The sequence below is a fragment of the Triturus cristatus genome, chromosome 6 (assembly GCF_964204655.1).
Source record: "Triturus cristatus chromosome 6, aTriCri1.1, whole genome shotgun sequence".
NCBI lineage: Eukaryota > Metazoa > Chordata > Amphibia > Caudata > Salamandridae > Triturus > Triturus cristatus.
In genome coordinates, this window is record NC_140589.1 from 521,814,849 (window position 1) to 521,829,077 (window position 14,229).

Here is a 14,229-nt window from a genome sequence, read left to right on the forward strand (position 1 = left end):
AGCTGCATGCAGTGTCTCCTTTTCTCATAGACACTCATTAGGGGTAACTCACTGAGTCAGGTTCTGCAAAGGGCAGAACAAGACGTAATACGCGGATCCTTCAATATTCCTGCGCAATATTTCCTTAGTCACCAATTTCTTTCATATCCACTGTAAGTGCTCACACAACTTTCACATCCACTGTAAGTGTACAGGGTTGATAGTCATTCTATCCTGCGAAAATGTTCCCTTTTTAAACTGGGCACTCTCAGCCATCTAGGGTATATTACATACATAAGGAAGTGAAAGACTTCAGTGCTTTAAACAGTTACGATCTCACCGGTAACTTGCTGGATGGGGTCTCTTGAAGTTCTATCGCAGCGTTTTGCTTCAGCGCTCAATTCATTAAAGCTGAGATGATGGTACCCCAAGTTCTCTGAAGGACTGAGAACGACCAGTGTGTTGGGTGTCATTCAGCAGTAGTATCCCATCCTCATCGCCAGTGTCAAAAAGAGTAACCCAAACATCACAGAAATCCAATGTGAGGTGAAATAAGCTTTATTCCAAACACCACAGCCACAGCTGGCAAAAGAGCCAACTCAGGTGACAGTTGAAAGCTGGAGGAATCCAGTGATCTGGAAAATTCCAATACCATAGGGAGAAGGAGGGTGAGGCATAATGTGTAATACAATGGAAGATACCACAGAAGGCTTAATGCATTTCTATTGTTTAACATAGTATAGCAGCCTTGCACAGATATTTTAGTTCTCGTTTTCTACAATCTTAGCCAAATACCTCTTTAACAAGTGAGACTTACAAAACACACCTTCTGTATTAGTCACCAAAAGGTAACTTTCCTTCTGATCTGCCCTGCTTGGTCTCTTACCATTCTCCCTTACCTCCGCACTAACTCTGCTCTCACCATTAGGAAGAGGCCTTTCATCTGAGACAACAGTAGCCAGTAGATGTAATTTCCTGCCCTAGAACCTTCTAATACAACTTCTCTGAATGCTGTCTTCAACCAGCAGTGTGTTGACTAAGCCTGTTGGACACAGCGGCTCAAGTCTGTCACGTGAGAGCAGAGCTTTTGCTTACTTTGTTCATCCACAAAGTCGGGCCTGGGGACCTGAAAGCACATTTTAGGCAAATATGAAGCTGCTGTAACTGATTAAGGGTGGTGGCAGTGTCTTGGACAACCCTTGCTGATTCATGGGCACTTTCACCCTACTCATATTTCTTATTGGAAAGATTTCGTAATTTGCTTTTATGGGGTAGAAAATACCATTGGAAAAAATTACTAAAAAAGAATACAGAAACACTGAGAATGGAACAGGGGCTTGTGGATGAGAAGCATACAGGTTGGCATGAAGCTCCAAACCAATAATTTGCTCACATGGTAAAAATACAGCTAAAGAGGATGAACTCATTTGCGTGTCTGACGGACATTGAGATGCCTCTCTGTGCTGCTGAAAGCTGCAACTACTTTAATGTTTGAAAATAAAACACAAACACATTGTCCTCTCAGCCCCGGCCCTGAAGGGGGCGGTTTTTGTGTTATGTGTGCTTTTGTGCAAGAGCAAAAATTCAACACGTCCTCAGAGAGGGACCAGTGGCTGGAGCAGGCTCACCCTTTGGTCCATGATGTATTCTGAATAAAGATCACTAACCAAATTCCCTTATTTGCACTTACAGTATATATTACTTGGTTAAGAAATATAGTCTTGCTTGGTTGCCTAAGGCCACACCTAAAACCGCCTGAGATAAGGAACAGACTGTCAGAAGTACATATGCCACTGAGAGATATAGCTTTCATTTGAACAGAAAGAAAGTATCTACTGGCACAAAGGAAGGGCGAGCTGAACAACATAAGTTGTCAAACAACATTTTTAAACCAGACATGTTACGCTGGCAATGCTGATGGCAAGCGCCGCATCGCGTGCGGTTTGGGTCGGGGCAGGGCCCCCAAGTTTAAGAACTGGATCAAGGACTTGATATACTGTCAAGAGCAGTTGCTTAATTATGCAGAGTTACTCCCTCTGAGATCTCGCCCTAAAGATATCAGGGATCCTTTGAAAATGAACCTCCTTGCCCATCCACAAGAAATCACACCTGAAAACATATAAGATTGGTCGTGATGCTGAGATCAACGCAAACACTACTAATGTAGAGATGATGTATGTATACCATGCCACGTTCGCCCCAGCGAACTTTGCAGCAAACTTTAACCATTCTGGCAATAGTTGGCTGACACTGACCTGGTCTGACTCGCTTCCTATGCTGTCCAGTAATGTGGGTTATGATCTGAATACCTGTCTGCATATGATGATTTACTTACCTGTAAAGCATATTCCAAGCGCCTCTTGTCAATAAACGAAGATGATGTACCAAACTAGAAAATGTCGATGGTCTTACCCTTAAGAAATGTATATAATGTTATTGACATCGCAAACATAATGATGTACTAGATATGTGCTTGCATGTTTGTTTATTAAATGCAAACTCAAAAAATAAAGTTTAAAAAAAAAAACATTTTTAAAACCAACATGATGACAAAATGTATCAAAGGAATGGAATTTTAATTGAAAAAAAGCATCGATGTTACTTAGAACTATTGTATGACCTGCAACTCAATATTGCTGTTATAAGAACTCTTAAACACTTAAACTTAAACAGTAGCACATTAATGCACGCACAGCTGCATCTTGTGTTTATTTTGTATTTGTTTAATATTAAATCATTTTCAAGTGCAAGCGTAATTAAGGTATATTTGAAGAAAAAGTAACTGTACAAACCAGCGATCATATAACTGATGGCTTTGTCCTTTATTTTGGCCGTTGTTTGGCCTGTTGCTTCCAGGTATTTCAGGATGTAAATATTGGGACAGAAGTTGATCATATTTTGTTCGCCACACCCATAAGGCATTTGAATAAGTGACTCCAGTCCATCGACGGTGGGGCCAAGGATGTCACCTTTGAAAAGCAGAAAGGCAGCCATTACAAATCCTAAGTGAGTATAGACATGCTTAAAGTAGAATACGTTCTGAGAATGTATTCCCTCATTTCTCTAATTCACATCATTGCTAGAGTTAAAACTCCATGTGCTTCTATCCTGCTATTAAAAACCTGTAAACCAAATTGAGATACAAAGTAACCCCTGCACTCTGATACACATGCATAATATGTGCACAATTTGATCACTCTTGTGATTCGACAGCACAAGAACATCTGTACATTTGCAAACCCAATGCAGCATTTGTGGTGAAGAAGCAATTTAAAGTAAATTAGAAAGCAGTAAAAATCCCTTTTTTTTATCATAGTGCAAGGGTTTGTGTGTGATGTCTAGCATAGATTTTCTACTGGAATGGTATCCTTCTAGCACAAAATACAATGCTTCGGCATAGTTTAAACCTTGCCCAGTTCCAGAACAGCACTCATGCAAAGTTGGAAAAGTATGGTGGAAACCTTTTGCAACGTTATGCATGTCTCAAAAGTGTCAATTTGTAGTGCAAAGCCCCGTCTGCTTTTTTTTTTTTATAGATAGGGCTTTGCCTCAAAAACCAAGGATGGTTGCATGGGAATGCCCACGTACTACTGATAATACACAAACCTTGCATTACTTAAGGCTGCGTTACCTTAGGGTCCAGCATTAAACAGGTTTAACGCCTGGAAACTAAATTTCAATTCAACACTTCTCGCTAGTTTGCTCCATTTTTGTTCATAAATCTGGGCCAAAAATGTCTAAGTGTCAAGCACAGTAAATCACTATTCCTAATAAGGAAATAGATTAAGTTGTACTAAAGGTCACAGTTGTGAACATTTACGTTTCAGCATTGTCCATCTCTGGCCTCATGCCATGTTGCAAGAAAATATGTCAATATTGCCAGAGTTCGAGCTTGCTTCTTCAGGTTATATTGATTTCTTTCATGTCTAGTTCGCTTCTTAAATGGTCAGACGCACACTATACCATTCAGTTGGTGGATTGTGTTAATGAGATGAGTGGCACAAGGAAACGCCATCAGAAAGGCTACTTTCGGTGGCTTCATGTCACTGCAGTTGTGGATGTACCCTCTCATGGCTTTTAACCCCTTCGCCGCGGCACGAATTCCGCCGCGGCGCTGGGGGTGTTCGGGGTCAGCGCAGCGCCGCCATGCTCATGACGGAACCACTCCGTCATGAGCCACGGGCGCGCTGTGCTCATGACGGAGTGGTCCCGTCATGACTCCGCCCACTTGCATTGATCGCCCGCACAGGCGGGGAATCAGTGCCGCGTGGGCGGCGCGGCCGCAAACGGCCGCAGCATGACGGAACCACTCCGTCATGAGGACAAGGCGCCCGTGGCTCATGACGGATTGGTTCCGTCATGAGCAGGGAACGGGTTAAGGGACTGACACTATGGACAAGACTCAAGTCACTGGCTTCTACACATGTTCTATAATATATTGGGCCAGCACCTTGTATGCCTTCTTACACTTGTTTAAGAATGTTGAATTAAATGCTTTTATAGTGTTTACTGACATGTGTTTGAACTTTCCAAGATCATGTAAGAATCTGTCGAACAGCTTTTCAATGTCACCCAGTGGTGACAAGGAGGCGCAGATGTAGGTGCTGGAGCGGGTAATGCAAAAATGTTGTATACCCTCCCCATTTTGCATGTTTATACTAATTAGATTAATTAATTAATTATAATTAATTGCATACATTCGCTGAAGGGGCCCATAACCCCAACATTCACTCACCATCATAGGCACGCATACACTGCAGATCTGAAGCTACAGAAGCCACCACTTTCCAATCCAGAAACTATGACAAATATCTCAATGTACTTAGTTCGTTTGTACTGTAGGTCAGTCAGAAAAGCGTATATGCAAAGGAGGGAGGCGCTTGAAGCATATGCATATATTCGGGTGGTTCAGGTGAAGGCAGACCAATGTATGATGTTTCTTTGGTCATAAGGTTTACTGTGCCCACCATGTCTATAAGAAACAACATTATTGTGTTGTTTTCTTGTGAGTAATGTATTGAATCTTCATCCAGGGCTGGTCACTAGAGTTGTCAGCTTTCATGGAATTGAGTGATCTGATTGGTCTCCTGGGTGGTTGGTACGGACAATGAAAGTAGTTCTCCTGTAATGCAATCAGTTTCTGTATTCTGTTCTTGTACTTGGACATTGTCTGACCTTGAAAAAAATCCTGGATTCCAGGGATGGTATATTGTGTGCTAAAGGCAATAGCATGGCACCCAAGTAGAACTTAAAAATGGCTCTTCCAACCACATAGTCAGCACTACTAGCAGTGTCAGGTAATTTTGCTCCTTGCGGAAAATCAAAGTGCATGTGTATCACTAATATTGCACTGAGGTACTGAGTGTGTCTTTATTTTAGATTCTACAATGCCTCTGCAAAAACAGATGCAGTTTTCATTTTGTGTTACCACCATCCCATCAATCTGATCTACATGAGCTATCAAAAAGACTTCTTCTATTGTCCTGTGTTTCTGAGTTAGTTTCCGTAAGGTGAGGATGACTCATCCTGCTATCACTTGGGACTTAGTGTTATGTACCCAATGTACCCTAAGAGAGGCCTAGTGTTAGATCTGGGGGTCTCTAGTTGGCAGGGTAGGTACCACTGTCCAAGTAGGGACCCTTGCTTCTAGTCAGGGAAAGGGGGATACACTGTTAAGATAACCACTGCTCACCCTCTAGGTAGCTTGGCCTGAGCAGTCTAGGCTATCAAAGGCAATGTGTAAAGTATTTGTACCAACACTCACAGTAACACAGTGAAAACACCACAGATTTACTCCGCACCAGTTTTAGAAAAATAATGTATCTTTACTAAAAACTTCACAAGACCAAATATTACAGACAAACCAACATATAATTCAAAAAGGTTACTTTAAAGATAGTTCAAGAGTTTGCAGAAAGTACTCCAGGATGTGAAAGTCAGTGTCTTGCACAATGCGACTCTCAATGCACAAAATGCGACACTCTCGTGCCCAACAGTACCTGTAGTTGCGATAAGGTTCCCAAAAGCTAGAACAAGGAAGATGGCAAAGGCGATGCGATACTCCTGAGATCCTGGGGAGGCTTTGCAGCAGCCCTGCTTCACACAGCAGAGGTGGATGCGCCGGCTCCGATCTGTAGGGCGAGGATGCGATGACTTTGGCTTTCGTTGCGTAGGTTTCTTAGGGGGAAGCTTCATGCACAGGTTCGATGCGACACTCTTCGATGTGGCACGATGCGCGGCGCAGCGTTGACTTCCGGCGCCGCAACTCTCGATGCGCCACGGAACAGGACTCTGCGTCGACGCACGCAGCGACTGGATACTTTCACGCACCGGCAGTGGTGCGGCCCGCAAACTGGTTCTGCGACGACCCTCGCAGCGTCAGGAATCTTCTCGCACCGGGACGATGCTCGACGCACTCGGCGATGCGGGGATTCCGGGTGCTGTGATGACGCCGCGATGAAATTCTCCTCGCACTCTCGTTCTTGCGACACGCAATCGGATGATGCGTTGGCTACCAGTTACTCTTTTTCACGCTTCTGCTTCCCAGCTCCCAAAACACAGCAAAACAACCTCCTGAGGCCCCAAGACTGGGCAAGCACTCCAAGGCAGGTCAGAACTCCTTCAGCAGAGTTCCAGGGGAGCTGGTGGTGAAGTCCTTTTGTTCCTGGGACTTCTTAACAGGGAGCCAGCTCTTCTCAGGCCCTTGGAGATCAGAATCAAAAGAAGGGGACACAGCAAAGTCCTTCCCCTCTCCTTGGCAGCAAAGCAAAACAGCAAGCAGGCAGTCTTCTCCTCTTCAGTCCTTTTCAGCTTTCTCCTCGGCAGAGGTTTCTTCTTAGTTCCAAAGTGATCTAAAGTTTAGGTGTCTGGGGTCCTCTTCTTATACCCCTCCAAGTCTTTGTCTCTCTTTGTTCCAGTGGGGGATTCCCCTGCTCAAACCGGTTCCTGGGTGTGCTCTGCTCTGGAGCACCTGGTTCCTTTCAGAGTGAGGGGCAGGGTCATTAGACGCTCAGCAGGAGGTGGAGCCTTCTTTGTGCCAGCAGAGGCAGAGTCCTCAGCCTGGCCAGCAGGGGGTGGAGCCAGCTTTGTGCTGGCAGGGGCAGCCCTATTCAAACCCAGGGACTACTCCTCCCACCCATCTAAAGCAGACCTCCCTATTCACCCTGCTGCTGACTCATCCAGGCTCCTGGAGCCACCTGGCCCATCACATGATGACACCAGTCAGCCAACCAGCACACAGGCACACAGGAAGGTTAAACAGGAGAATAGCTACTTTCTAAAAAGTGCTATTCTCACACAGTGAATTTAAAAACCATCTTGCTAAAAAGATGTATAATTAAATTCTGAACACAGAGATACCAAACTTGGATTTTCTATCTTGCCCTTATGGGAAGATAGGCATGTAAACAGCCTTCCCCATTCTATCCTATGGGCAAGATAGCCTCTCAGCAGTGAAAAACGAAAATGGCTGTAATTCACTACCAGGGCATGTTACACACCTCAGTACATGCCCTACCTTTCAGATACACTGCACTCAGCCCGGGGGGTTACCTAGGGCCACCATAGGGATGCCTGACATGTACAGAAAGGGAAGGATAAGGCCTGGTCAGTGGGTGCACTGGCCAGGTCGACATGGCAGTCCTGGACTGCACATAGGCACTGCAAGCAGGCCTAAGACATCATTTTAGCGCTACTCCTGTGGGTGGCACAATCAGTGCTGCAGCCCACTAGTAGCATTTGAATCACCAGCCCTGGCACACGCAGTGCACTTTACTATGGGCTAACAGGTGAAACAAATATACCAATCATGGATAACCAATCAATATAACAATTTACCAAGGGAGCACTTGCACTTTGACACTGATCAGCAGTGGCAAAGTGCCCAAAGCATCTAAACCAGCAAAATCGAAATCCAGCATAGCATCAAAAATACAGGGGGTAGAGGCAAAAAGTCAGGGGTAACCACGCCAAAGATGCCAGGTCTAACACGTGTCCCCTCCAGCTGAAAGTGGGGAGAACTACCCACCCTCTTGGGAGTTCTCATCGCTAAGGCGGAAAAACTTGGACAGACCATCAGCGTTGGCGTGTTCTGTACCGGGGCGGTGTTCCACCGTAAAGTCCATCCCCTGTAGGGAAATGGACCACCTCAACAGCTTAGGATTCTCACCCTCATCTGCATCAACCATCTGAGGGGCCTGTGGTCCGTCTGAACCCGGAAGTGAGTCCCAAACAAGTAGGGTCTCAGCTTCTTCAGTGCCCAGACCACAGCAAAAGCTTCCCTTTCAATCGCACTCCACCTCTGTTCCCTGGGAAGTAGCCTCCTACTAATGAAAGCTACAGGTTGGTCCAAGTCCTCATCATTTTGTTGTGAGAGCACCGCTCCCACTCCATGCTCAGAAGCGTCTGTCTGCACTATGAATTCCTTGGAGAAGTCAGGCGCCTTGAGTACAGGTGCTGTACACATGGCCTCCTTCAGGGCATCAAAAGCCTCTTGGCAGGCACTGGTCCAAATCACTGTCTTCAGTAACTTCTTGGAAGTTAGTTCTGTCAAGGGAGCAACAATGGTGCCATACCCCTTGACAAAACGGCGATAGTACCCGGTGAGTCCTAAGAAGGCTCTCACTGCTGTCTGGGTCTTGGGGGGTTCCCAGGCCCGGATGGTATCTATCTTGGCTTGTAGGGGCGCCACCTGGCCGCTTCCTACTTGGTGTCCCAAATACTCCACCGAACCCTGCCCTATCTGGCACTTACTGGCCTTGATAGTGAGGCCTGCACTATGCAGAGCCTTCAACACTGCGCAGAGGTGTTGCAAGTGTTCTTCCCAAGTGGAGCTGAACACAGCAATGTCGTCCAGATATGCGGCGCTGAATTGCTCCAGCCCGGACAATACCTGGTTGACCAGTCTCTGGAATGTGGCAGGGGCGTTCTTCAACCCAAAGGGCATGACACGGAACTGGAAGTGCCCCTCTGGCATTGAAAACGCAGACCTCTCCTTGGCCCCATCAGTTAAGGCAATCTGCCAGTACCCAGAAGTTAAATCAAACGTACTGAGGTAGTTGGCAGCTCCCAACCGATCCACGAGCTCATCAGCTCTGGGGATGGGGTGTGAGTCAGTCTTCGTGACCGCATTGAGCCCACGGTAGTCCACACAAAACCTAAGTTCTGGAGTGGCACCTGGCGCAGCAGCTTTCGGTACAAGTACCACTGGGCTAGCCCAGGGGCTGCTGGAGGGCTCAATCACCCCTAGTTCCAACATCTTAGAAACCTCCTTCTTGATGCTGGCCCTGACCTTGTCAGCCACCCGGTAAAACTTCTGTTTCACAGGCATGCTATCTCCCGTGTCCACGTCATGGACACACCAGTTGGTGATACCGGGGGTCAGGGAGAACAAAGATGCAAACTGACCCAGCACATGGTGACAGTCCTTCTGCTGTTCTGGGGTCAGGGTGGGCGAGAGGACCACTTCATCCACTGACCCATCTTGCTCCTTAGCTTCCAGGAGGTCAGGAAGAGGATCGCTATCCTCCTCCATCCCTGCATCTGTAGCAAGTAGCATTGTGATTTCAGACCTCTCAAAATGGGGTTTGAGGCGGTTCACATGTAGGACCCTCATGGGGTTCCTGGGAGACCGCAAGTTGACCAGGTAGGTCACTTCACTCTTGTGCTCCACCACCTCATATGGCCCAGTCCACTTGTCTTGGAGCGCGCAAGGCTCCACTGGCGCCATCACCCACACCATCTGCCCAGGTTGAAATTCTACCAGAGTGGTATGCTGGTCATACCACCTCTTCATCTCATCCTGGCTGGCTTCCAGGTTCGCCTGAGCGAGGGCCCGGAAGCGCTGTGTCTGGTTGCGGATGGCCAGCACATAGCTGAACACATCCTGGGGGGTTTTCCCAGGGGATTTCTCCCAACCCTCCTTCACCAGACTGAGAGGTCCTCTAACAGGGTCCCCGTACAAAAGCTCAAAGGGACTGAACCCTAGAGACTTTTGTGGTACCTCCCTGTAGGCAAATAATAGGCATGGCAAAAAGACGTCCCACTTCTGTCTCATGGGCTCTGTCAGCCCCATGATCATGCCTTTGAGGGTCCGGTTGAACCTTTCAACCAACCCATTTCCTTGAGGGTGGTAAGGAGTGGTGAACTTATAAGTTACCCCACACTCCTCCCACAGAGACTTCATATACCTGGAGATGAAGTTGGTACCCCGGTCAGATACCACCTCTTTGGGGAAACCCACACGGGAAAACATCCCCATCAACGCACGGCCCACCACCGGGGCTGTGGTTGTCCTGAGAGGGATAGCCTCCGGGTACCGGGGTGGCATGATCCACCAGGACCAGGATGAACCTGTTGCCTAAGGCTGTCCTGGGGTCCAGTGGCCCCACAATATCTATCCCCACCCGCTCGAAAGGGGTGCTCACTACCGGAAAAGGCTGGAGAGGGCCTTTGCATTTTCCTCCAGCCTTGCCACTTGCCTGGCAAGTCTGGCATGATTTACAAAAGGAAGCGACGTCCGTCTTCATCCCGGGCCAGTAAAAGTGGGTGGCAAGCCTTTGTCGGGTCTTGTCCTGCCCGAGATGTCCTGCAAGCGGCACGTCGTGAGCCAGACCCAGTAGGAAGTCTCTGAACCCTGCGGGTACCACCAGGGTACGTGATCCACTGGGCTCAGCAAACCTAGGCTCACTGTACAACAAGTCATTCTCCCAGTAGAGAAAGAAGTTCTTCGGATCAGCACCTGCCGCCTGGTCTGCAGCCTGGTGCCGCAGACCTTCAAGAGTAGGGCATGCTTTCTGCGCTCGGCAGAACTCCTCTCTGGAGGGACCACCCTCTTGCTGCCAATGGGTCAGCTCAGGTATGTCTCCCAGCTCAGCTACCTGTTCCCCTGTAGGCTCCAGGGCATCCCCCGCAGGTTCTGCTCCTTCCTGGACCGTGGGAACAGTGGGGGTGGACGCACCACGCCCCTTGCCCTTCCTCTTTCTGGCAGGGACCTGGGCCACTGTTTCAGGCTCCAGGTCTGCTTCACAACCCTGTCTGGCTGCCATGGACCGGGTGGTCACACAGACCCACTCAGGCAAACCCGACATCTCCAAATGAGCCTGGCGTTCCACCTCCTTCCATGGGGAACTCTCCAGGTCATTACCTAGCAGACAGTCTACTGGCATGGATGGACTCACAACAACTCTGAGAGGACCTGAGACCCCCCCCACTCAAAGGGAACATGTGCTACCTTGAAAAGGCGCACAGAGTTGTCAGCTGACACTACAGGGTGAAGTACATCGGGAAGGATCAGCTCCTCAGGGACCCACTGACACCTGACCGTGGTCACACTGGCTCCAGTGTCCGTGAGAGCCTCCACCCTCTTCCCATTGATGGTTACCCACTGCCTGTACTTCTTAGTGTTATCAGGGACAGGGGTTTCCTGGACCATCTCTGTGTCTCCTAAAGAGACAAGGGACATAACTGCTAATCCCTCCAAATCGCTAGAAATTAAATCTCCACCAAAAGCTAGCTATACCCGGTGTTGGAGCACCAGAGGGTGCCTGGGATTTCTTGGGACACACAGGAGATTTGTGACCCAATTCCTGACAGTGATAACACTTAATGGGACCCTTGTTATCCGACCTGCCCTTAGGGGGCCAGGTTGGTTTGGGTTTTGACTTGGGGGGCTGGGACTGGTTACCCTGGGAACTGTTTTGGGGCCCTTGTGAGAACTCCTTTTGGTTACCCTTGTCCCCCCCACTCTTCTGCTGGGGACCCTGCCCACCTTTGGCTGTGGTACCCATAATTCCTCTGTGGACCCTGGTACTGGTCCAGCGGTCCGCCTCCTTAGCAAGCTCAATGGGGTCCGTCAGCTTGCTGTCTAAAAGATGCTGGCGCAGCTCTGGAACACATAGACTACTCAAGTGCTCCCAACTAATTAAATGTAACAACCCCTTATAATCAGTTACCTTGCTGCCCTTCATCCAACCTTCCAGTGCCCGCGAGTACAGATTCACACATTCCATCCAAGTCTCAGACTCTTTCTTCTTGGAGTTCCTAAACTGCAGTCTATACCGTTCTGGAGTAAGTCCATACCTGAGACATAGGGCCTCCTTCATATTGGGATAGGTCATGGCACCTGCCAATTCTAAGAGCTCTAGAGCACTCCTCCCAGAAGCCTCAAAATGTTTCCACAGGCCCGTCCCCCAATGCTGTTCAGGCACACCATTCATTCTCAATGCTATTTCATACGATGTAAACCAGGCATAGATATCTTCACTCCTATTGTAATTCTGTACTAAATCCTTGGGGATATATACTTTACCCCCCTGCACTGGCTGTGCGCTGCCACCATTCAAACCGGACTCCACCTGCTTGGCCTTGATGTCCAGTTCTCTCATGCTCACTTCATGAGCCAGAAGCAATTTCTTCTCTTCCAAGGCACGGGCATTCTTGCTCTCCTCCGCCGCCTTGTCCTTCTCTACTTCCAATTGCTTCATTTTCATTTTCATCATTTCCATTTCATGGTTTCTCACCCTTTGATACTCCTCCAACTCCTCTGGAGTGAGCCCCCTACTGGAATGGGAGCTGCCAGCCCTTGAGACTGTTCTGCCCACGAGCAGATCTTGGGGAACAAAACCATCCTCTTCATTTGCATCACCTTCCTCTTGGGCCTCCCACCAGGCCTTCAAGACTCTTTGTAGCACATCTTTTCTAGATCCACTTTTCACAGGGCAACCAAGGTCTTTGCAGAATTGCTTGAGCTCCTCAACTCTGTATGCATACAAGTCCGCAATGGAAAACTCCAATTCTGCCCTCTCACTTGTTGCCACCTGAGACATGATGCTCTTGAAGAGTTATTCAAAAATAGAGAAATACAGTATGTGGTTGTCTATTGGTCTGCACTCCTAGTGATGTACACCAATTACTATGGGTCAAGTACAAATACAAGTTCAATCCTCACCGCTGACCACCAATGTTAGATCTGGGGGTCTCTAGTTGGCAGGGTAGGTACCACTGTCCAAGTAGGGACCCTTGCCTTTAGTCAGGGAAAGGGGGATACACTGTTAAGATAACCCCTGCTCACCCTCTAGGTAGCTTGGCCTGAGCAGTCTAGGCTATCAAAGGCAATGTGTAAAGTATTTGTACCAACACTCACAGTAACACAGTGAAAACACCACAGATTTACTCCACACCAGTTTTAGAAAAATAATGTATCTTTACTGAAAACTTCACAAGACCAAATATTACAGACAAACCAACATATAATTCAAAAAGGTTACTTTAAAGATAGTTCAAGAGTTTGCAGAAAGTACTCCAGGATGTGAAAGTCAGTGTCTTGCACAATGCGACTCTCAATGCACAAAATGCGACACTCTCGTGCCCAACAGTACCTGTAGTTGCGATAAGGTTCCCAAAAGCTATAACAAGGAAGATGGCAAAGGCAATGCGATACTCCTGAGATCCTGGGGAGGCTTTGCAGCAGCCCTGCTTCACGCAGCAGAGGTGGATGCGCCGGCTCCGATCTGTAGGGGGAGGATGCGATGACTTTGGCTTTCGTTGCGTAGGTTTCTTAGGGGGAAGCTTCACGCACAGGTTCGATGCGACACTCTTCGATGTGGAACGATGTGCGGCGCAGCGTTGACTTCCGGCGCTGCAACTCTCGATGCGCCACGGAACGGGACTCTGCGTCGACGCACGCAGCGACTGGATACTTTCACGCACCGGCAGTGGTGCGGCCCGCAAACTGGTTCTGCGACGACCCTCGCAGCGTCAGGAATCTTCTCGCACCGGGACGATGCTCGACGCACTCGGCGATGCGGGGATTCTGGGTCCTGCGATGACGCCGCGATGAAATTCTCCTCGCACTCTCGTTCTTGCGACACGCAATTGGATGATGCGTTGGGTACCAGTTACTCTTTTTCACGCTTCTGCTTCCCAGCTCCCAAAACACAGCAAAACGACCTCATGAGGCCCCAAGACTGGGCAAGCACTCCAAGGCAGGTCAGAACTCCTTCAGCAGAGTTCCAGGGGAGCTGGTGGTGAAGTCCTTTTGTTCCTGGGACTTCTTAACAGGGAGCCAGCTCTTCTCAGGCCCTTGGAGATCAGAATCAAAAGAAGGGGACACAGCAAAGTCCTTCCCCTCTCCTTGGCAGCAAAGCAAAACAGCAAGCAGGCAGTCTTCTCCTCTTCAGTCCTTTTCAGCTTTCTCCTCGGCAGAGGTTTCTTCTTAGTTCCAAAGTGATCTAAAGTTTAGGTGTCTGGGTT

The 14,229-nt window shown here is 48.2% G+C and overlaps 1 protein-coding gene across 1 annotated transcript in view; it reads right to left on the reverse strand.

The window, feature by feature from the left end:
• Positions 1 to 14,229, reverse strand: part of LOC146817362 (CD109 antigen-like) — a 469,596-nt gene that overhangs the window by 98,049 nt on the left and 357,318 nt on the right. Inside the window, exon 23 of the mRNA XM_085610954.1 lies at positions 2,772 to 2,948. Coding sequence (XP_085467080.1) covers positions 2,772 to 2,948 — 177 coding nt within the window. The remainder of the gene's footprint in view (positions 1 to 2,771; positions 2,949 to 14,229) is intronic.